Here is a 10990-nt window from a genome sequence, read left to right on the forward strand (position 1 = left end):
ACAGAAGTGCCTACACCTGTGAGTGATGGAAGTCCTGGCAAACTGGAGCACACAGCCTCCTCCCCACGAGGCACCACTGCTCACCTCAGTTACAGCCCGGTTTGCCAGACCTTCCTGTTGCTCAAAAAAAAAAAAAAAAAAAAAAAAAGCTGGAAATCCTGATATGATGTAAAATCTCCCACTTCAGAAACATCTCCTCAAATTTAAAAAGAAAAAAAAAAAGCCCTATGTGGGCCACACAAAATACAAACGCAGACTTCATCTGGGCACCACTTTTATCTCTGCCATTGTTGCAGGGAGAACTCTTAAAAAGGTTAGTCACAGGTATTGGAGAACAAAACAACAGAGGAGAAAACTGTTCTTGGTGTTATTGTATAAAAGTAAAGCAACTGCAATAAATTCTACAATTTTCTGGTTTCCAATTCAAATTCAACTTTACAGATTGTTCTCTTAACTTCCTTGAATTTATTCTTGGTCTCTTTTCTCTAACACTGAAAATCTTGGCTCCTAACAAGAGTTAGCATAATTACTTATTTTCTTTGTCCTATTTTGCACAAAATAGTTTCAAAATAATACTATGCACAATAACAAATACATCTACTAAATGAAGTTTAAGGTTTCTTGGCAGTTTTATTTGTTCTTAGAACATATTCCACTGTAATCTACAGTCTGGGCTGTATATTTTATAAAAATTTTGTGGTAAAGGCACCTACGTGGAAAGTGAAAAGCTTCCCCCAAACTGTTTTGATGTTGATAATGACAGCCCGCAAAACAGGGAAGCAAAATGCAATTCCCCAGGAGCCCTGAAAGGCAGTTTTGCTATTTGTCCCCAGGGCAGAGAACAGCCCAGTGAGGACTGGGACTGAGCTGTGGGGGTTAGGTTACTTAAGATCCTTGCTATATTTCTCAAAAGCGACTCCTTTTCAAGGAGATCTGTAGCAGTCTGCCAATTTTTCCCTCTTTCTCTTGGGAAAAAAAAAAATGGAAAATGTGGGTTTTCTGAAGCACAGGCCTGGAAGTAGACTTGGACGATCATGTGCGAAAACGCAGATGGGAGGAGAAGGAATTGGCTACTAGGAAGAGGGCAGCATGAGTGGGTGCAGGATCCCAGGGAACTCAGATCTTTAGGGGCAGAGTCAGAAACCTCAAAGAGGTAGGGGAACCAGCGCCAGCCATCAGCCTAGAGCGGGAGAAGGTTCTTACAACGAATGGAAGAGCGCTTTGTTCACCAGGAGGTAGCTGCTCTTACCACCGCCCCCCATCGGGGAGGGTGAGTTCCCTAAGCCCAGAAGGGACCCGAATCCCTGAACTGGCATAGGCCACGTGCAGGGATGCTCAGCATTGAGCAAGGTGGCCTGACCTGGAGGGAGTCACTTGTGCAAGCAAGTTGGGCCCGGACTTGGGAAGAGAATGCTTCCCAGCGGGTGACTGAAACGCGTGGGGTGCAGGGCGAAGGGTGAAGCTACGCTCCGCAAACGGTTAGGGCTTCCTGTGGAGGCCGCGCCTCCTGCCCTTCCAGTTTAGCCCCCCGGAGCTCACTTCGACTTCCCAGTTACCTCCATTTCCACTACCACGGAAACCGGCGCCGGCTGCTCTCCGCCCGCAGCTTCAGGTTCCCGCCCACGCCGGGCGGGGCCCCGCCCACTCCCCAACACCGCCCCGCCCACTCCCCGACGCCGCCCCGCCCACTGCGGCCGCCCGGTCCCCTGCCGGGTCTCAGGTTCCGGCCTCAGCTCGCGGAGATCGGAGGCATGGAGGCGGGCGCCGGCAAGGTGGGCAGCCTGGGGCGCGCCGTATGCGTGCTGACCGGGGCCTCCCGCGGCTTCGGCCGGACGCTGGCCCAGCTCCTGGTCCCGCTGCTGTCGCCTGGCTCCGTGCTGGTCCTAAGCGCCCGCAACGACGAGGCGCTGCGGCAGCTGGAGGCCGAGCTGGGCTCTGGGCGGCCGGGCCTGCGCCTGGTGTGGGTGCCCGCCGACCTGGGCGCCGAGGCAGACTTACAGCGGCTGCTCGCCGCCGTGCGCGAGCTCCCCAGGCCCGAGGGCCTACAGCGAATGATGCTCATCAACAACGCGGGTAAGACCCCCGCGGGCGGGGCCGGACTCCACCTGTGCGAGCGCTTCGGGGGTACAGCTTAGTGTCCCTTTCTGTTCTCACTTCCCCCACCACTTGGAACTTTAAAGGTGTCTCCTAGGAGTCAGAAAAGACTCCCGAAAGACCTAGTCTATGCGATGTGCGAGGAAGACCCGATGCTGTCACGGAAGCTCATCTTGCCCCCACCTGCCCTTTTTGCCCCCCACCTCCCCTTTTTTCCGCCACCTCCCCCCCATTCTCCCCTTCCGGATTCAACGCCAAGTTTTTCAGAACGCCTGTAGAACTTTCCTAATCATCTTGCTCGGCGCCCTCTGGCGGAGGCGTGAGTTAGGATAGGGGGTTTCCCAATAGAAGTAAATTCCCCCATTTCTCCAATTGGCCCCCAGAGTTCCTCTCCCCTCCACCACCACCACCCCCCCCGCCCCTCCCCCGTACCCCGCCTCCTGTCCCGGAGCAAAGCGAGTCTGCAGCTTCAGGTGTGGGTTCCCCCAGGTATATCCATCTGCAGAGCTAAGAAGATGGAGGCGTCTTCCGAAGCACTAGGGAAACTCCTCTAGGTCTGGATGGGAAGGGGATTTCTGGAATAAATTGAGTGATTCCTAAGGTCTGGTTTTTCAGCCACTCTTGGGGATGTGTCCAAAGGCTTCGTGGACCTGGCTGACTCAGCTGAAGTGAACAACTACTGGGCTCTGAACCTGACCTCCATGCTCTGCCTGACTTCCAGCATCCTGAAGGCCTTCCCGAAGAGTCCTGGCCTCAGCAGGACTGTGGTTAACATCTCATCCCTCTGTGCGCTGCAGCCCTTCAAGGGCTGGGCACTGTACTGTGCAGGGAAGGCTGCTCGTGACATGCTGTTCCAGGTCCTGGCCGCAGAGGATCCGAGTGTGAGGGTGCTGAGCTATGCCCCAGGTAGGTGAAGCATTACTGCTGTCCCTGTGCCCGGAATTGGCCGGTTACCTTCTGGGGACTGAGCAAGGAGCCTCCTCTGTCCTCCTCAGGAAAGGTCCATAGAATATATTGTCCCTGAATCATGACCCATCACTCCTTAAGGGAAACACAGGCTCCAAGGAAGTTTAGTGTTGGCAGGGGCAGGCAGCTTTAGTTAGAGGGTACCGATTGAGCTGCCTGGACTTGAGGGTGGGGCCAAAAAGTCTGAAAGATTAGACTTTGAGAGATGATTAGGATTTAAATAACAGGCCTGTACCTCATTTCTTCATGTAAAATAGGGAAGATGCTACCTGTCTTGACAGAGCAGTTTGGAGGACTGAATGATGTCATGCATGTGAAAGTGATTCCTAACTGTGAAGTGCTATCTGATTGTTAGCATTTCTAATTGTTAGATAGGACTTACCACACTGTATTATGTTCATATGTATACTTCTTTACATCTCTTTCTGCGCAGGGACTGTCCATTGTCCCCAGCACCTAGCAAAGCATCCCACTGAGCCAGTCTGCAGTAAATGTGAGCTGAATGATGAGCAGACCGACATTGTTGAATACTGACCATCCCAGACTGAACAGTGCTGGAATTCTGGGGGATGCTGGGATAAATAAGATAGGGTCCCATCCTCAGGAAAGTTAAAGGGTAGGGGGTCTTGTGACCCTTGATCTGGCTTCTCATCGCCTTACCATAATGCCACTGTACCCCATTCTTAAAAGTGAGGCTTCTATTCTAGGCTTGAGGTTGCTGAAATTAGAAGGTGGTGACATAGCTGTTATATAATGTCTGAGCAACGTAGAGATCCAGTAGCTTATTCCCCTTGGAACCCTAGGAGCAAAGAGGTGGATTGACCTGACCAAAGTCCAGATGGGGCAGAGCCAGGATCAAACCTTGCGTCCAAGTTCATAATCAGTGCCGTGTCTACTTCTTCATGCTCTTTAGTACCCAATCCTCCCTCCCTCCCTCACGTATACAGTTACTCTTACAGCCAACATTCAACCCAGCACCCAGTCTGAGCTCAGCCTAGGATTTACTCAGTCAACAGGGAGCAAATGGAAACCACAGTCAGGAGCAGAGCAGACTCCGGAATTCCATGCGACTGGGTTACGTCTCAGGGGGCTGCCATGGGCATTATGAGGAAGTTGAACTTTTTGTGAGGCTCCCAGGGCCTGAATGAAGACTGAGACCAATTAGGTTTTTGTTTCAGTCTCTGGAAGAATGTTCTAACAAGTGTCCAAAGATGGAGTGGGTTGTTTGGAAAGGTAGCAAGTCCCTACTTACCAGGGATGCATGAGTGATTGAAAGATGTTTGAGGATCAGAGGGGTGATTCTCCTTCCAAGCCTGAGTTTCCTTGATTTTCTGCCCATGAGATCCATTAACTCCAAATTCTTGGGTGCTGTGGCTCCTATATGAAGAATAGAAAGTGTCTATAAGGGTTCAAGAAAGAAGCAATTCCTGTCTGGTGGGGTGACCAGATGGCTTAATTGGAGGTGGCTGAACTGGACATTGACCTTGAGGACTGCTTCCATATCAGCAGGTGTAAGGCAACCTGCGTGCAAAGGTGGGAAAACTCTCCAGACTCATTTTATGAGGCCAACATTGCCCTCATACCAAAACCAGACACGGACACTACAAGAAAAGAAAATTACAGGCCAATATACTCGATGAATATAGATGCAGAAATCCTCAAAATTATTAGCAAACCAAATTCAACAATACATTAAGAGGATCATATACTATGATCAGGTGGGATTTATTCTAGGGGTGCAAAGATTGTTCAACATCTGCAAGTCCGTCAGTGCAATACACCACATTAACAAAATGAAGGGTAAAATTTATATGATCATCTTAATAAGTGCAGAAGAAGCATTTGACAAAATTCAACACCCACTTAACGATTTAAAAGACTCAGCAAAGTGGGGATAGAGGGAATGTACCTAAACATAAGCAAGGCCATATATGACAAGCTCACAGCTAATGTACTTAATGATGAAAAGATAAAACCTTTTCATCTAAGATCAGGAACAAGACAAGGAAGCTATTTTTTTTTAACATTTTTATTGATTTATAATAATTTTACAATGTTGTGTCAAATTCTAGTGTAGAGCACGATTTTTCAGTTATACATGAACATACATATATTCATTGTCACATTTTTTTCTCTATGAGCTACCATAAGATCTTGTATATATTTCCCTGTGCTATACAGTATAATCTTGTTTATCTATTCTACATTTTGAAATCCCAGTCTGTCCCTTCCCACCCCCCGCCCCCCAAGGAAGCTATTCTTACTACTTTTATTCAACATAATATTGGAAGTCCTAGCCAGAGCAATTAGGCAAGAAAAATCAAAGGCATCCAAATTGGAAAGGAAGAGGTAAAACTATCTCTATTTGCACATGACATATTACACATAGGAAACCCTAAAAACTTTACCAAAAAACTATTAGAACTAACAAATTCAGTAAAGTTGCAGGATACAAAATCAATTGCATTTCTATACATTAGTAATGAACTATCAGAAAGAGAAACTTAAGACAGCAGTCCCATTTACAGTTGCCTCAAGAAGAATAAAATGCCTAGGAATAAATTTAACGAGGTAAAAGACTTGTACACTGAAAACTATAAGGCATTATAGTTGAAGATACAAAATAAATGGAAAGATGCCGTGCTCATGGATTGGAAGGATTAATATTGTTAAAATGTCCATACTACCCAAAGCAGCCTACAGATTTAATGCAATCCCTATCAAAATTCCAATGGCATTTTTCACAGAAATAAAGCAAATAATTCTAAAATACATATAGAATCACAAAAGACCCTGAATAGCCAAAGCAATCTTGAGAAAGAGGAACAAAACTCTCCAGCATCATACTCTCTGATTCAAAACCCTATTACAAAGCTACAGTGATCAAAATAATATGATGTTGTCATTAAAAAAAGACATAATTTACTAGTGAAACCATCTAGTCTTGGTGTCTTGGAGAAGGTATTTTGGGGTTGAAATATTAGCTTCATAAACTTGGATGTACAAATCTCTCCCCAGATTTAGGAAGTTCTCAGACATTATTTCTTTAAATAAGCTTCCTGTTCCTTTTTTTTTTTTTCTGGGACTCCAATAATACATAGATTGTTTCTTTTAAATGTAACCCTTAATTCGTGTAGGCTTTTTTCACTTCTTTTTTCTTTTGCTTCTCTGACTAGATGATTTCAAATGACCTTTCTTCTAGTACACAGATTTTTTTCTGCTTGGCCAAGTCTTCTGTTAAATTCTCTAATTCTTCAGTTCAGTCATTGTATTCTTCTAGGATTACAGTTTGGGTTTTTTTTTTTTTCTCCTGATGGTTTCTATTTCTTTGTTGGACTTCTCATTTTGTTCACACATTGTTTTCCTAATTTCATTTAGGTGCCTATCTGTGTTTGCTTATAGTTCACTGAATTTCTTTAAGAGGATTATTCTGAATTCTTTGTCACACAGTTCGTAGATCTCACCTTTATGGTCAGTCATCAGGGTTATATTAGATTCCTTCAGTGGTGTCATGTTTCTTTGATTATTTATGATCCTTATGGCCTTGTGTTGGTGTCTGTGCCTTTGAGGAAGTAGGCACCTCTTCTAGTCTTTATAGACTGAGTTCAGCAGGAAAAGCTCTGCACCAGTCAAGCCATCCAGTGATTCTGGGTGGGCCATCTGGTGATGTCCATAGCAGGCTTGCTACTAGAGTCCTTAGGCACCTATTGCTGGGGTGGGTCCAAATTCATGTGTCTGTGGTAGTCAGCCTGGCACTAGGCCTAGCTGGGAGCCTGGTTTGTGGGTACATTCACAGACCCTGATCAGAAGCCTGGGCCCACAGGAGCCATCTAGGGGCACAGGAGTTGGCTAGTGCTGGGATGTGCCAGAAGCCTGGGTTCCCAGGAGCTGCCCAGGCCCAGGAGCCAGCTGGTGCTGGAATAGATCAGGGGCCTGGCTTCACAGGTGCCCCCTGGGAGCTGCCTAGGGCTGTGGGACCACTGGAGCTGGCGGGTGCTGGGGTGAGCTGGGGGCCTGGTTCATGACAGCCCACAGGGAGCCATCTGGGGCCACAGGAGTTGGCCTGGTGCTGGGACAAGCTGACTCTGGAGCCCCCGGGGAAGATGGGTGCTCACTTCACTCTCTTCCCACAGGGAGCATGTCCGTCCCCACACTGGGCTGCCGGGGCTTGGGCAAGGGGTGGTAGGGTATGTGAATTTGTCTTTCCTACCTTCCTCGGTGGGTCTTTTCTTATTTCTGTGCTTCAACTCAGGTGGCGTAATTCCTCACCTGGAATCCTTGGCTCTTTTGAAAATAATTCCATATGCAGTTAGTTGTCCAAATTGATGTTTTTATGGGGGCACAGCTAGAAATTGTCGTTTTGCCGACCCCAGTGATGTTTTAGCAAGATGACTGTAGCAGAGGTCTACAGGAGGAGTTGAAGCAGGGAGGGAACCAGTGTTGCATAAGGGGCCTGGTTGGCAGTTTGGCAGAAGCCAAGGGTCCTACCTGGTGACTGACTGATTGGCTGTGGGGGCAGAGGGGGTGGGGAGAGGAAGGTTTGAGTCTGGGAGAGGGGTACTTCGTGGGAAAGTCAGGGGAGGTGCTGGTTGGGCAGGAAGTGCAGACTCGGTGGTCTCGAGGGACCATGTTCAGAGGACATTGGAATTTGAGTCTGGAGCTCAGCAGTGACAGTGTGGAGCTTTTGATGATCCTGATGACAGGTGTCAGCCAAGATGAGGTGTCACCTTCTGGCCAGATGTGACTCCACCCCACCCCACACACGCAGCAGGGGCCCCTGCCTCAGCCGTGTTCCCTTGTCTTCTGCTCCTCATCCTCTAGGTCCCCTGGACACAGACATGCAGCAGCTAGCCCGGGAGACCTCCGTGGACCCAGACCTGCGAGAAAAGCTGCAGGAGTTGAAGACAAAGGGGAAGCTTGTGGATTGCAGGGTGTCAGCCCAGAAACTGCTGAGCTTGCTGCAGAAGGACAAGTTCAAGTCTGGAGCCCATGTTGACTTCTACGACGAATAAGCCCATGTCCTTGGCTTCCTGGGGGGCTTTCTTTCCCTCTTTCAGGCACACCCAGGAGCCCTGCACCTCCCCACATCCTGCCACAGTGCCACTGCCAACCCTGCCCTCAGATCCAGCCAGCTGTGAGGGCCCCGGTGGCTGAAGTTTCTAATCTCAGTAGTCTGGTTTGACCACCCTGAGTTAGGAGTAGGCTTGGGAGAGACATGTTGTGGGTTTTGGTGTTTTCCCACCCCAGGAGTAGAATTTTAGGGATAAGAAAAGCAGAAGAAGCTAAAACACTGAAGAGAGGAGGTTGGGTCTTCTGCCCATGGCCAGTCCATGGGGAGGAGGGGGCTGAGCTAGTGTCAAATAGCAGGGCCCATGAGGATTCACAGATGGCCGGGAGGGGAGGGAGGACAGTGCAAGTCCCGGCCCACAGGGATGCCCCTTGCTCAGGGTGGCAGGACCTTCTGTTAAATTTCATGTCCTCAATCGGATGCTTCTTCCCTCCAGAACCTACCATCCATCCCCAACATGGGGGAGTGGGTCCTGAGAATTTATGTACACATTCAAGACAGATACAAATAAAATGTGGATTGGCCTTTTTTTCACCTGCTTTCTCCTCTGATATAGGTCCTATGACTAACTCCCTCTTCTGGGCCCAGAAATGTACCTGAGGCAATTAACTCAGACTTGGGGTGCCCCCTTATTTCCTGAGGAGTTGTCCTGGGGCTGTTTCTCTTCTCACTGAGCCCCACCCAGTAGCAAGCCCCGGTTCAAACAAACTTGGCCTGGATGAACATGCCCGGACACCTGTTCCTCCTTCATGCATTTGCCTATCCTTACCCTAGCCTTTATTCCCCTTTCCACACCCTTGACCTGTTCAGAGTATCCAGCCTCACTACCCGACTCACAGCCAGCCATCCCGGCCCTTGGGGAGGGGTCCTTTTCCCAGATCGCTTGGATTCCCAATTCTGCCTTTTACCCACGTGGCAGTGCTCTGAATGAGCATGGATCCCAGCTCTTAAGGGGGCCGGTCATGGTCACTCCTGGTAGGGCCCATCCAGCCCATGGTCCTGGTCCTCAGTGGGGTGGACCTGGGATGAACATGACTTTGAGGGAGGTGGAGGAGCTTCTAAGAGGAAGAAGTCCTGAGAAACCAGGGGTGTGACCAAACCCATCCTTCTGCAGCTCAGCAGATGTGTGCTCTGCAGTGGTGGTCTACAGCCAGCCAGCCAGCCCAGTGACCCTGTTCCTTACTGGGGAGGAGAGGCCACGGTCCCTGCCAGCCATCTTCAGGACTCGGACGGAACTCTCTTTGCTCCTCGTGCACAGCAGAGGGTGCACCGAGGCCGCGCCTCCTGGAGAGCCAGCGGCAGCTCCTGTCGCCTGAGGCAGGCTGGGGTCAGAGCTGGAGGGAGTGAGCAACTCAAGCTCTTTTCTTTGCACAGCAGAGCCTTTGCCCTCAACAGATTGGAAATCTCTGTGCTCAGATCCCTGCTCTGCCACTTGCTGGTAACCCAGGGCAAGTTGCTTCCCTCTTCTGCTTCAGCTTCCTTATCTGAAAAAAGTGGATTATAATAGTGTCTCCCTCAAAGGGGCATTGTGAGTACTAAATGACCTAATGTTTGTGAATATTCAGCACAGTGCTAGCATTGAAGTTAGTGCCTGAAGATGCTAATAATATTTGCCTTTAAATTTTTTTCATGGGTATTCTTTTTTTGAGATGAGTTTTATTTTTTATTCATTTATTTGGGGAAGGTGGAGTAATTAGTTTTTATTTTTAAAAAATGTTTGTTATAGAGGTACTGGGGATTGAACCCAGGACCTCGTGCATGCTAAGCATACCCTCCCCCTCCATTATTTGCTTTTCAATATCAAAATCAGATCATCCTGGAGCCCCATTTGCAGCCTCATCTCCATATGGCCCAGATCTCCTCCCCCTGCTGACCTGTGGCAAGAACTCTCACTGCACTGCCTCTGCTCTGGGTCCCAGCTGGGCTGGGTTTCAGTCTGGACAGCTTGTCTTAGACCCTGGACCCTCGGGAAAATGCGTGAGCCTTGGAGTCAGGACCCTCAATCCCGCTTCTTTCTGTGATGGAGAAGCTGTGGGGTCTCCAGCAGGGCCCCCCTCCCTCTCTGGGCTTCAGTTTCCTTGGAACAGATGAGCTCCAAGTTTCTTCCCTGCAAACCTTTCTCTAAGGTGCTTCAAATGTGGTCAGGCTGCATCCAAGGGCATCAGATTTGCCTGTGCAGGTGGGCCTGGGCCAGCCTGGACTGCCCCATCTGTCTGGTGTGAGTGGGATAGATTCCCCACCAGGCTCCTTGCTCCTGTGGGAATATAAGGGCTGTCCACACAGCACGAGCCAAGTCGATGCCCCATGGGGTTTTCTCCCTCCCCACGGGGCTGGTTGGCCAGGACTGAGCGAGGAGTACCGCATGTCCCCACAAGGTGGCGAGGCCCTCCCACACCTGACACTTGTCCTCGCTGAGCTCGGGGATTTAAGAGCCTTGGAAAGGACTGTAGACCTGTCTCTTTTCCCTGTATTCTATGATTCTGGACTTTCAGGGGACCCTAGAGGGCTGGGGAGGCAGAAAGAGCCAGAATCAGTCTTCCCAGCCGCCCCTCGGCCTCCTTAGTGGTCCATGGTCTCTGGCCACAGGGATTTCCCAAGCTTTGCTTCTTGGCCTGCACTCAGCTTCCCCAGCTCCCCCACCGCCAGGGCGGGCTCCAGGGGCTAACCACGTGTGTTCTCAGAGTGTACGGCCTGGCCTCGGCCACCACATACATGAGCACACGCTAGCACACACACCATACATGCCTGCACGTGCCCAGAGCTCAGCTGCTGGCCTCGGATTAGCCAAAAGACAAACAAGGTTTCTCTTTGTCTGCGGTGCAAAAAAGCTGGGTAGTTTTTCAGTGGTGTGTTTAATACCCC

The 10990-nt window shown here is 49.5% G+C and overlaps 2 protein-coding genes across 2 annotated transcripts in view; one reads left to right on the forward strand and one right to left on the reverse strand.

The window, feature by feature from the left end:
• Positions 1-1624, reverse strand: part of EXOC6B (exocyst complex component 6B) — a 570349-nt gene extending 568725 nt beyond the window's left edge. Inside the window, exon 1 of the mRNA XM_074341308.1 lies at positions 1557-1624. The gene's annotated coding sequence lies outside the window, so the exon portion shown is untranslated. The remainder of the gene's footprint in view (positions 1-1556) is intronic.
• A 53-nt stretch (positions 1625-1677) lies between these two features.
• Positions 1678-8662, forward strand: SPR (sepiapterin reductase). Its single transcript, XM_010963688.3, has 3 exons — positions 1678-2073; positions 2710-3000; positions 7882-8662. The coding sequence occupies exons 1-3, from the start codon at positions 1752-1754 to the stop codon at positions 8070-8072; spliced, it is 804 nt and encodes a 267-aa protein (XP_010961990.1). The 5' UTR covers positions 1678-1751; the 3' UTR covers positions 8073-8662.
• The last annotated feature ends 2328 nt before the right edge of the window (positions 8663-10990 follow it).

The sequence above is a fragment of the Camelus bactrianus genome, chromosome 15, assembly GCF_048773025.1.
Source record: "Camelus bactrianus isolate YW-2024 breed Bactrian camel chromosome 15, ASM4877302v1, whole genome shotgun sequence".
NCBI lineage: Eukaryota > Metazoa > Chordata > Mammalia > Artiodactyla > Camelidae > Camelus > Camelus bactrianus.

Bases quoted from the DNA above. Each gene is read 5' to 3' on its own strand.
- SPR (XM_010963688.3), top strand. From the start codon at position 1,752: ATGGAGGCGGGCGCCGGCAAGGTGGGCAGCCTGGGGCGCGCCGTATGC. The intron at 2,074-2,709 runs GTAAGACCCCCG...CTGGTTTTTCAG, and splicing joins GATGCTCATCAACAACGCGG to CCACTCTTGGGGATGTGTCC. The intron at 3,001-7,881 runs GTAGGTGAAGCA...CTCATCCTCTAG, and splicing joins GGTGCTGAGCTATGCCCCAG to GTCCCCTGGACACAGACATG.